The sequence below is a fragment of the Macadamia integrifolia genome, chromosome 12 (genome assembly GCF_013358625.1).
Source record: "Macadamia integrifolia cultivar HAES 741 chromosome 12, SCU_Mint_v3, whole genome shotgun sequence".
In the NCBI taxonomy this organism is placed as follows: Eukaryota; Viridiplantae; Streptophyta; class Magnoliopsida; order Proteales; family Proteaceae; genus Macadamia; species Macadamia integrifolia.
Genome location: NC_056568.1, coordinates 28630418 through 28643491, shown reverse-complemented (window position 1 = coordinate 28643491; position 13074 = coordinate 28630418). Strand labels below are relative to the sequence as shown.

The 13074-nt window shown below is 34.0% G+C and overlaps 1 protein-coding gene across 1 annotated transcript; it reads left to right on the top strand.

The window, feature by feature from the left end:
• Positions 1 to 10504: 10504 nt before the first annotated feature.
• Positions 10505 to 12437, top strand: LOC122058354. The gene is made up of 3 exons (XM_042621005.1): positions 10505 to 10763; positions 10989 to 11211; positions 11766 to 12437. The coding sequence occupies exons 1-3, from the start codon at positions 10560 to 10562 to the stop codon at positions 12173 to 12175; spliced, it is 837 nt and encodes a 278-aa protein (XP_042476939.1). The 5' UTR covers positions 10505 to 10559; the 3' UTR covers positions 12176 to 12437.
• Positions 12438 to 13074: the final 637 nt, after the last annotated feature.

The window sequence follows — 13074 nt, the reverse complement described above, 5'->3', positions numbered from 1 at the left end:
ATCATCTAAGTGGATCGGACAATTATTTTTGGATAATTTGAATTTGGATTTGGATTAAGGATATAGGGGATGGTATCGATCTCTGCCGATATCGATCAGATATTGATCCGGATAGGATCATATTGGTCTATTTTACCCCTGATTTTTATAAAAAGTATTATTTTTTCCTATTTTACCCCTGAAATGATCCAGATCGGTATGAAATCGGAGATTAGTCTCAGTCAATACCGATCCAATATGACTGACCTTGACCGATACTTGAAACCATGATCTGGATACTTTTTTATTTGAATTTTCCGTTATCTATTTACATCCCTATTCATCGATTCGGACTTAGTTTTGAGGCTTCTATTTTGGGCTTTCCACAAGTTTAATATTTGAAGTAGTAGGATCCAATCAACCGACCCACCGATAAAAACCCGATCCACTGACCTAAGTCTTCATAATATGAGTCGGTGATTTAAAGGGGTTGGGTGAAAACAGTTATTATTTAAAGATATTGGTCAACAAAAACCGAACCTAGTTAATTTTGGTGGGTTGGGTTAATTATAAACCTAAAACCTGTTAAATGCCATTCAACTTGTGCCCGTTCCACTCTACGAGTTGGGATGGGATGTCATGGGGGATTTTGAAACACAATATTGACTAGGCTAAACATAAAATATTATTCATGTAGGGTCAGGGAAAGGGTGGGGCCAGGTTTGATCCGTTCCCACCTAATCTAGGGACTTTTCATGGTGGGCTAAGATTCCATTGCTGCACCTAGGGGACTAGGGAAGGTGGAGTAAGACCAAGATCTGGTTGGAGCTAGAGACGTAAATGTGCAGAATCATTGAGAAAGCAAAGCAGTCAAGAGTAAGATAAGTCATTCAACCCTGGTATGATCCGTCTATGCAGTTATGGGGTCAGTATGGGCCCGTGAGACTAATCAAGCCAAAGGCCTAGATACCCGTCGTTAGCAGAAAAAAAAAAGAAGAAGGAAAATGTAATCCAAATTAACACCTATATGAAACCTAACTGTGCCATTGGGCCTGATATGCTCCCACTGTGTCGTCGTCGTAATACGACATACACCTTGGGGCTGTCTTCTAAATCCATTCGAAAGCTAATCGAATATAAATACAGATATTTCAATTTTAGACCAGATATTATCTAACCCATTTAGATCCTCAACACTCCACCTTGATTGGCCTAAGGAGGTTAGGTTGGGTGCCTAATGTGTGTTTCCTTGAACGGATTGATATAGTTGTCTAAAGAATGTAGAATTGATGACAAAGGAGCTCTCACCTGTGTGAACCCACGTGTGTGTTTAATTTTTCTTAGGCATGGACTGTTAACTTTTTTAGGATATCTTATATCACCCATTTGGTCTTTGGGTAGTGTAAATTTTGATTCTTGATTGGACGGCCATTAACCCAGATTCGAAGTCGTTGTAAAGTTTCTATTTTTATTTATTATTTATTTGTCAAAACAATGTTGTTATTGGTCAAAACATTAAAATAAGTTAATGTCAAAATCCATTCGCCTGTATTTGGTAGTCAAGAGAAGGCAAGAAATGAAATGAAATGGAAAAAAAAAAAAAAAAAAAAAAAAAAAAAAAAAGAACAGAATAGAAAAAAAAAAAGAAATGATGAGAAAATAAAAAAAATATGTATGTTTAATTATTTAGGAGAAAAGAAAAAAAAGTTTTTGTATTTTCTTATGTTTTCTTGTGTTTTTGACAAGATTTTTTATTTTATTTTATTTTATTTTTTACAGAAAATGAAAACTTCATATTTTCAAGGTATTAGCTGCTTTGTTACAAAGAGACATTTCTAATTGTTTATGGGATTTTGCGTGATGAATTGATAAAGGAAAAGTTAACAAATTGACACAAAGCAGCTAACACTATATGTCAAGGTATTCGTATGAAGTGATTTACATGCACTTGATGTCTCACATTTGTAGCATGAAGGGATTTTCGTATCCTTTGCATTACCAAATGTTGTTTTCATGTTTTCATATATCTTTATTGGAGAAAAAATATATGTGATATAAAATCAAATTGAACCGGTCAAACCTAAGACCAAATCCAAACCAGACCACCCAAACCCAAAGTTTGTGGAATGTCTAGTAGATCTAGAAATAACTACTTAGAAAGGTAATTTATACAATAGGTGGCCTAGCAACTACGCCGTATAGTACTGTTTGATTTTTACAATTTTTTTTTTTTCTTTCAAATGCAAACAAGTTAAATTAAAAGAAAAAACATCAATGTTCGGATAAGAGATGCTGATATGGTTGGATGATTGTTCATAGACTTATAGAGCATATAAAGCATTACGAGGACCACGTCATTGGGAGGCTTGAGCCAAGTGTTTCTTTTTTAATGACTAATTCTAAAGATTTAAGATTGGTTGACCTACTCTTAGGTATCAATCTTTTTCCATTTTAAGGATAAGGAGGTATGGGGGCTGGGGAAGATTTTGAGGAAAGGAGTGCTAGATTTGAAATGTCGTGTGTTGACCTTCTCTTGCACCATGGTTTGAGGTATCGATGTGAGGTGGTCTGTATCAGTATCGTTAGCTACCAATAGCTATTATGTCGATATTACGTCATTAAAATGGAATGGATAAATGGTAAAACGATTAAAAAAAACCCATTTATAAGGAAAATTAGGGATAAATTTGTTTACGGCCAATTCATGCAGATGCCATATCAATACTGTATCAATTTTTTCTTCTCTTTTTTGGCTGAAAGTATTGTATTGATTTTGAAGATAATTGATATCTTATGTGCACTAAAACCATTTCTGGCAGTCTCTTTGGAAGTTTCTTTGTACAATCTATCTCTAATTTGGGAGTATTTAGGTTATGTTTGATTACAATGGAATTAAAGGGAAGGAAATGAAAAATTTTTAACTTAAAAAGGAAAATTTTACTATCATTACCCCATGTAATTATATAAACTACTTAAATATCTTACCATATTTAGTAATGGAACATTTTACATTTTATAGCAAAGGGTTTTGGATATAAAGTAAAATGAAATTTAATAATCAAATACGAAATGATTTAGAGTTAGTGATATAGTCTTATGGGATAATGATCACAAATTTTTTTTTTTTTTCACTTTGTAGATTTCACTTATCTTCTCTTTAATTTCCCTTGCAACCGAACAGAGTCTTAGTAGTATTTAAAGCTTTTTTCTTTACTAAAGAAAGTTGAACATCTTTCTCTTTTCCTTAATTTTTCTTTCATGGATTGAAGAACTTGCCATTGCAAGGCGTCTTATGGAAATGAAGGTAAAAAAACTCTACAAAATCCTTCAAAACATGCTCAATGACCTTAAAGAGTGATCTCACCGAAAAAAAAGAGTAGTGCATGCTGTGATATGGAGGCAACTGTGTAATATGCTAAGAAATATTTTATAGAATTTCATAGGGTATGGGGATACCTTTGTCAAACTAAGACAATTTATGTGTTTTCTTAGCCAAGATTTGGGATAAAAATAAGCAAAACCCATCTTCATTTATTAACATTAACAATAGACCCATTATTCATAAATAAATAAAAAAAATCATTTAGGTGGGACCCCGGATTAGATAGTTAATTTACATATAATGTACGTGCAGAGATATGTCTTTCCTTAAACTGAGGATTATGTGCTTAAAAACAATGTTCTCGTGTGGTCATATGTTCAAAATAAAATTAAGAAAAATATTTTTTTTGTGAGGAAGTGTGGGGACTACGCCTAGACACATGAGGGTAAAATGACTGTCCCACTCCTTATGAAACGCAATAATATGTCTTGTTGATACTTTTAAGTGCATTTCTATTGACCCATGTGCTGATGCACAAGCCACAATCCTAGCCAAAAAACTCTCCCTCCATAACATTAATAAATTAAGAGTTTACATTCATATTCTACTCATTTTTTTCCTTTGAAAAACATAGATATGTATAATTTTGCATCTGTTAAGGAGTAATAGTATAATATATTATTATTATATGACCGACATGAGACAAATAATTCAAATGTTTTTAATAATGAACTTGTTTTACTTATTCTCTTAATATAATATTATAATATCTTTATATACTTGTTAAAAAAATCCAGATAATTTAATAGTTGACAGTCAATAATGGTATTTTTAGGAGTTTTTGACATTTCAAAGGAGCATCCATAGCTCATGATTGGCTTGAAGGAATTAAAATTTTTTAGGGGGCTATTGTTTAGTCTTTCCAATTAGTTGCCAACCCTGTGTCCAGTCCAATAAAAGATTATTAACATTTGACTCTTTCTTTTGGTCAACAATCACATGTTAATTTTTTTGATATCATCCACATCCCAACACCCAAGAAAAGGATAAAAAAAATTCTTTCATATCACAAATATAAGGGCAAGGAATCCCTAAGAATCCTTCAAGATAAGCTTATCTACATGATTTTGACTGACCAAACGTTTACTTAAAAGAATAGTTGAAGATTGTTAGCTGGTCACATGGTCATTGCGTTGGTATAGAGACTTAAACATAAGAGGTGCACATGGATCTAACCAGGAGGTAGGGTGGTCTTTTTGTCACAGGCATATGTGACCTTTTTATTTTCTTCTTAAAATTAAGGTGAATTATTATATCACAATGGTTTGTTATTTTTATAGATACCACAAGACATTTTATTGCTGTGTCGGTTTGCTCTGAGGCTTGGCCTCATAGACGGCATCAGTCAAGGAACATCCCATATCATTGTTGAGTCGGATTGCTCTGAGCTGATCTCAATTGTTCATAATCCTTGGAGGCCCTGCCCAGTTTTCATCTAAGTTCTGATCTCAAATATCCGGTTCATTGCATCTCAATTTGATGAATGTATTTTTATCTGTATTCCTAGGGAATCAATCTGCATCGCAGTTTCTCTAGTTAGGAAGGCCTTATCCAATGAGAGTAGGATATGTTGGCCTATTACTGCTCCATGGTCAAGGACTCAAGGGAGGTTTGCGCACTTCCCAACATGTGTAAATCTCTTCCTGCCGAAGGAGTTTCTGTTTACCAAAAAAAAGTTAATGAACTTGTCTTCAAGCGAGTAATCTTCAATGAACCGAACTTAGGATGAATCAATCTTCAACAATTAAGGTAAACTCATGCAATTCAAATAACATTCTCGTAAGGTAGCAAACACCTCCTATTAATGTAATTCGTGAATCTTTTGAATCTACCTAGTTCCAAGATAAAACAACCATCAAGAAAAAACCCAACCCTGGGTTAGGGTTGGGTCGGACTTCGGAAGCCTTAGTTCAGTCCAACCCAACTCAACCCAGCCCGAAATTTAACCCTGAATTTTTATATTAGAATTAAGGGCTCCTATTGGTATTACATTTTTCTATAATTTTGATATGAGTGGCAAAAATAGATCAATCAAGGTTAATTCAACCATTGTAGAAGCCAAGGTCAACCCAACCCAACCCAACCAAGCTCGACCTAACCCTACCCAACCCAGCCCTGACAAGGTCAATTAGGGCCGGGTTGGGTTGGTATGAACCCAACAGGATTGGGTTGGGCTGGGTTGAATTTTGAAGACCTAGGGTTAGGTTAGGGTTTTAAGAAACCCAGCCCAACCCAGCATTGTTTCACCCCTAGTCAGTACCATATACAATCCAAAGGATAATAATATACGATCCAAAGGATAATATTTAATGCCATAATAGGTTTATCAATCTTCCAAATGAATGAACAAAACAATGATTTCATTCCAAAGGTATTTACATCCAAGCATGGGAAGTCAAATAAGAACCTTTTAAGTCTTTAACCTCCTCCTCAAGGCATTGAATACATGCTTCATACACTTTGATATTTTCTTTATTTTATTTTATTTTATTTTTTTGTTAACCAAGGTGTCTAGACCAACTTATGCGCATCTCAACTAATTTTCAGGGAGACTAATACATTAATCCACCTCCACGGTTTCCACTTAAATCATAGATGCACAGATAGAAAATCGAATCTGGGACCGATGCGCTTATTCACACAATCCCTAATTTGCCCTAACCATCAGAGCAACCCACAAATGGGTAATGTCTGGGCACAAGGACTGCATGACCAAAGACTGCTCATTTCTCCATTTTTAAATAGGAAATATTTCAAAAGGTTTCCAACTACTACTTAGTACTAGTAATTGGTAATTCGACCGCTTTTTTTTTTTTTCCTTCGATACGATAATTTGGCTCATTTCTGATCTATGGATCCAAGATCAATATTTGACATCTATGAATTTTCCTAATTCCTCTCAATAAATTTATCTTTACCAGATTAAAAATAAATAAATAAAATTGAAGCCCTGGCATGTCTTATTATAACTATTTACCCTCTTCATTTTTTTTCCCTGGTAAGAACTGGCCCTCTTTATTTAACAACTTAAATTTGGGCTTAGAGTTCTTTAATAGAACCCCTTAGAATTGCACTTGCCACATGAATTCAGAGTGATATTAACAAAATGGCCTAGTAGCCCCTTTGCTGGCCCTCTTGGGTTTTCTATTTGGCCCCTAGTGGGTCCTCATCTGGCCCAATGTGGCCATGTGAGTTTTATACCCGAAAAATAATTATACTAAATAAATATTAACAAAATGGCTACAAATTTTGAAAGTTTTCTTATACCAATCATGTAGGAGAAGACAACTATTTGCCCTTTAAAAGAAACTGGTTAAGGCTTTACTTTACCCTTTAAATCCTTGATAGGATGGGATCGGATCTTGGGTAATTCTGTATTGATTTGTAGTGATGGATCATACGGATTAAGGGGAAAATGGTTCTTTAAGAAATTAGGGACAAATCTCTTTACATGGTTCCTTTCGGATTGATATCGATTGAGACCAATATTGTATATGATACTGATTACTAAATCCCTATATGGGATGGGGTAAAATTTCTCTAGTTTGGGCATGAACTAAACTAGGTCTATGGACCTGAGAAATACTACCCTAATGTCCATGTAATGTGATGACATAACCGATTAATACCATTAATATTGCTAGCCAACTTCTGCATTGGCAATTGGCGCTTATTCTTTGGTCAATTAGTGAATGGTATGGAGTTCACCATTAACCGACTATAAAGTGGAGTTGAAATGAGAATATTTAATAGTAAAACTAGGAACAATAAAAAAGGAATGTTAAAATTAGAATTTATTTGGAAGTAGCCTCAATACATGATAAATTGTGAAAACATTATTTGAAGTGGCATGATTAATACAGATAAGTGATTTGATTCAGAGTGAAAGAGCAAAAAGAATAGAGATAGACTTAAATGACCCTGAGAGCGATGATGAAGACAACATCTATAACCTTGAATAGAATTTTATTTATTTTTAAGTGAGAGAATTTTACGAGCAAAGTGGGGCCCAATTAAACACCACTAATCAGGACGCGCCACTCCATCAGGTAAGGTAGTAGGGTAATGGACAAAGTATCCACAATAGAGCAGGTGGTGAGGAACCAGCACTACCTGATAAGTTGCTTGAATGTACCAGCATTTCCTTATAAGTCCATTCAAAATCATTAATCTCATAGACTACAACAACGATGAGAAAGGAAAAGCTAGTAGTAGTAGTAATAATTTAGAACTTGAGCAAAATTTAGTCAACTTAAACATTTGATTTTTGGGAGAAAGTTAAGTCTGCCATCAGTAACCTAGCTAGCACCTAATGTGTACATCTATCTTTTTTTTTTTTCTTTTGAAATTATCATCATATCTTTCTTGTATGATATTTCATTATATGTCGTTATTGGTGTCGTGCGCTAGTCTACTATTTATCGATAGCATACCTATCCCTTTCCTGATATTCTAATTATTATGATCAAAATGAAATTTTTATTTATGATAATTTTTAAAGTATTATCATATAATTAAAAGAAAATATAATTATTTTATTGTTAATTTTTTGTTGAATCGTGCCCTTTATTATGCATTCTTCATCGTTTCATGTAAGGGTGTCAATTTATACCAAAAATTGAACACCGAAATTGGTCCATACCAAATTATTGGTACCGAATCATACCAAAAGATTCCTGTTCAAAGACTATTCGATACGGTATAGATATGGAATATGACTTAAAAAACACATCATATTGTATCGATATCAGACCGAATATTGATATCATACCGAATATCAAATCGAACAAATTTGATGCAATATGTAATATGCAATTCTGTATAAAATTATTATTCAACATAGTATCGATATGAGGTTATATGGCTTGTATCATACAGAATTGACACCCTTACTTTCATGTATGAGGGGATTAAAACATGCCATCTGAGCACGAAATCATGTAAGTTAAAAGTTATATATGACGCATATTTTTTTGTTGAATGCTTAATTAGTGCATGTTTTCCACACGGCGAAATAATGAGCCATTCTTTTTTTATTGATAGTAAGTGTCACTCTTGTCTGCTGACTCGGTAGACTAAGAATAATATGAGTATTTCATTTAAGCACATGATAAAGATGCAAAATTTATTGATTTTATTTCACTATTTCTTACCTATTTTTTTCATTTCACTTCAATCCAAATAGATTTTTTATTTTTTTATTTTTTTATTTTGATGCAAGACCACATTGGGGTTTAGATAGGAGGGGTCGCTGAGGGGGTTACTAGGTCAACACTAATTAAATATTATTGATTACTAATCTATTATTATTATATTTTTAAAAGGTGGGTAAAGAAGGTTTGAACCTATGGTCTTTCTTAGACTTACGCTAGTCCAACTGTCTAACTATCTGCCAATGAATTAGAAGCCCATAACCCTAACCAAATAGACATTAGAGTTTAAGACGCCTACAAAAATTTAAGATGGAACATACTAATTATAATTTATAATTAAGTTGATTTTTTTTCAATTGTGGTATCCATAACTAAAATCACATGTTGACTTAGGGCCCGTTTGATAACGTTTCAAGAAACGCGTTTCTACTGTTTCTGTTTCTAGAAACAGCAGAAACAGAAACAACAGAAACGGAGCAAAAAACGTTTGATAAAACTGTTTCGTTTCACTTATTTTTATAAAATAGAAATAGAAATTTTTACTTATTTATGGCTCAAGAAACGATCAAGGCGAAACAAGTTCAACTTGTTTCGCCGTTTCTAGAAACGACTTGTGGCAATTCTTTCACTGGTTACCATCGACTTCTAAAAACATGACTTATCAAATACCTTCAATTCTGTTTCTGTTTCTAGAAATGGAAATTTATGTTTCTGGCGTTTCTTGAAACAGAAACGGCAGAAACGTTATCAAACGGACCCTTATTTATGATTAGATGAATCATAAATAATTAATTCACTTGGATCGATCAAAATCGATCAAATTAATTCGCAATATGATCGCCATTCAAATAAAATTTCTAATCTCATTGTAATGATAACAAACTTACTTTTCAAATATAATACATAAATTTCATGTATCCCGTAAATTATTGCAAATTAATTAAGTTTATGCCTTAGGATTCACTAGTTAATTAAGTTTTTAACCCTAGGCTCATCAAAGCAGCACTTACAAATGCTTTTTCTTTCTTTTTTGGGGGTGTCAAGGTTCAACCTCAAAATTGAAGGGCCGATAAAACTGACTGGTTCAGCCTTGACAGAACCAAATTCTTATTAATTTGGTTTGGAGTTGGATTGATAGAAACTTTTGATTAAAACCAAGAGTAGACCGATATTATTTCTATAAGAAATAAAAAAAAAAAAAAATTCTTCCCATTGATTTCCTTATGTATACAAGTAAAATGATATAACAAAACATTATAGTAACCTGATTACAAACGAATAACAAAAAACCAAAATGAAACCAACGAAACCAAATTGAATTCAAATATTCCTTAATGATTTGAGTTCGGGTTGGCCGATTAACTAATCAAAACAAATTCAACCTGATCAAAACCAAACCAAACCAAATCAACCCAACCTAACCCAACCCATTAACACCCTAATTAGGGTGTTTAACAAAAGAAAGACATTAACTTCTCTTTTAACCTCTATATATATATATATATATATATCTAATTGAACTAAGGTAAGGACCATATAAAATAGAAAGAAGCAAATCAAAAACAAAGAACTAAGGCTTCTAGTTGTCCTCTTATGGAAGATGCAAGCTCATGCCCAACTGTCACATCTTATTTTTACATATTTCTTTATATATGAACCCTACCACAGATAGCTCAAAATTTTAAATTATAGGAGGATATTAATCCAAGAGATCAACATCTATGAGTTACAATTTTGAACATTTATTGTCAGATTCTAATCCAACGGTCGAAAATCCAATAAATAGCTGATTTTTATTTAGGTCTTTGACCAAATCATGTTTGACTCAGTTTCAAATTTGAACCCAAACAGGTTTCTTCTCTTACCATCTCACTTATTACAAGTAAAAAAACACAAAACACTGTTCATATCATGCTGACGTGGAAGATCCTATCCCATATATATATATAATCCCTTCATCCATCCATTTTTTCTTTGCAAGAGCCTTTTCTTTTTCATCTTCATCATCATCTTCATTTTATCTTCATCTTCTTGAGGCTCAGAAAATGGGTCTGATTCGAGAAGAGAAGGCTCTTGAAGGTGATGGGTTCCTGATCAGTAGCCTTGAAGAGCAGATTTCTGAGTTTTACGGCGAAGATTCCGGTGGCTTTGATCGGCCTTTTGAGGATGATTGTGGTGATGATGAATCCAATGGCAGTGATTCAATGGAGAGAACTGTGTTCTGGGAATCAAAACATGACCTGCTTCTGGTAAATACTTTGCTTTAAATGATCTATCAGAAACAAATTAATTTTCAGGAAATCTGATCATTTTTGTTTTGCTTTATATAGATTATGGTTCCATTCTCTGGTTCTATGTGGAAGATTTTAATCTTATCTGTTATATTTTCTGTTCAATCTTGTAATCAAGGAGGTATTATTTATTAAGATCTCAATTTAAAGTTAAAATTGGTCTATTCATTTGGTTTTTTGCAGGAAATTCTTGAGTATAGTAGCCCAACAGGGTTGAAGCTACATGAAGAAGTTAGAAAAGCATTGGAAAAGGCTAGAGAGACAGCATTGTGTCAATGTAGAAACCCTAGCTTTAATGGCTGTTCTAAATGCTTACGGCGAGCTGTCGTCGATCATCTTTGTGATAAGGGACTCAATGCTGCACTTTGCACATCCAAATGGAAATCTACATCTAAGATGCCAGGAGGTAAATTTTCTATCTTATCATAGATGATCTTGATCTTTGTACTTGTTAGTATTGGGACTCGGGTAGAACTCACCCTTAAAATTAGCCGTTAAAAAGGAGTACCCATATCCTTATATGCGAGGTAGGATATTCACATCTGATGTGGGATAATTGCTTTTGTGTGAATCCAACAAGAAATGAACAATTAAAAAGCTTCTTAATTCGCTAGATGGAGAATTCACCCTTAAAAACTAGCTGTGAAAAAGTGTACCCAAATCGTTCTATGCAATATACGGTTATATACATCCAATGTGGGATAATTACTTTCACGTATAACACAACATTAATTGACTTTAATCTTCAATTAATCGGCTTCTTAATTTGGTTGCCACTTGTCACCAAGCAAGAGGGGACTAGTTTTCAATAAGAAAGAGATGGTGGAATTGACTTGGATCAAAAAATAATCATCTTTCCATCCCTAGTCATCCTTCATGATTTTCTTATGTGGTTTCTGTTTTTACTATTAAAACCTAAAAGACTTTCCTAATAGTTAAGTTATCTATTGAACCATGCAGGATCCCATGACTACATAGATGTCATTTTTAGCAGATCAGGGCATAAGAAGGAATCTAAGTACTTAATTGAATTAGAATTTCGGGCTGAATTCGAGATGGCGAAATCTTGCGATGAATACCGGGAATTGATAAATCAACTGCCAGAGTTTTTCGTTGGGAAACCGGAGCAATTCAATGCAATTTTACGTGTCGTATGTGACGCGGCGAAGAGATCAATGAGTGAGATGAAAATCCACATGGGACCATGGAGGAAGAGGAGATTTATGCAGATGAAATGGTCAGCTTCTTATCAGAGATGTTCTTCCAAGCAACAATCCTCTATTGAATCTGTATTGCCAAGGAAGGTGCATATGTCTATCCCCAGATACTGCCTACAGTTTGCTACACCTACAGCATTAAAAGTCACCTGAGCTATTTTGCTCTGAAATCTTACATTATCAGATCAAAATCTTGGGCTTTCTTCTGGGCTTTGTACAACTAATAGTACGTACTAGTAGTGCTTGTAAGTTTCTAAGAATTAGAATACAACAAATAGATGAGATCAAATATGGGCCCAAGATGCCCAAGTTTACTTGGATCTGTTATGTATACAAGGCTAATGAAGGCATGTAAGTTTTTGTATTTAAACTTCAAAAGTAACAAAGAAGGGTTTTGTAATGAAAGGAGGCAGTTTCCCTACAACAATGATGGGTTGGGATGAGGATTATAATGAGGATGGGGATATTTTTGAATTTTCCGTTCTATCGGGGATCAAAATCCTCTGTTTTTTCCATCCATGTTTTTCTTTGTTTTGCTACCTGCAGAACGCGACACGTGGACAATAAGGAGATCAACGGTCAAGATTGGGTGAGGATTATTACATCTGGTGCGTTGGTCTTAAAGTTGTCCACGTGTCGCGTTCTGCAGGTGGCAAAACAAGAAAAAATAGGGATGAGAAAAACAGAGGATTATTTTCCTTCTATCGGAGGGAAGTATTAATGACTGTCAGATTGTGGGTTTTCCTTCAACCATTCAGCATGGTGGAAGAAACTTTCTCCATAAGGAAATATACTCTTTTTGTTTTCTTACTTTCATGTTTTTTCTATTTATATAGTGGGGTATCTCTCTTTGTTATCTTTGATAGGGAAAAGAATTTCCATGCGAGCACAGGTAGAGGATGTAAAGTATGAGCATACAAATGACTGAAAAAGATAAAGATGCATGCAATTAACGCAAGGGTGTTTGATTCAGTTAGGTATTAAAATTTGGCATGTGACTCATCCAAACATAGACATGTTTATCCAATGGCCAAAATGTCACATCATCCTAC

Bases quoted from the DNA above. Each gene is read 5' to 3' on its own strand.
- LOC122058354 (XM_042621005.1), top strand. From the start codon at position 10,560: ATGGGTCTGATTCGAGAAGAGAAGGCTCTTGAAGGTGATGGGTTCCTG. The intron at 10,764-10,988 runs GTAAATACTTTG...GGTTTTTTGCAG, and splicing joins CAAAACATGACCTGCTTCTG to GAAATTCTTGAGTATAGTAG. The intron at 11,212-11,765 runs GTAAATTTTCTA...TGAACCATGCAG, and splicing joins TACATCTAAGATGCCAGGAG to GATCCCATGACTACATAGAT.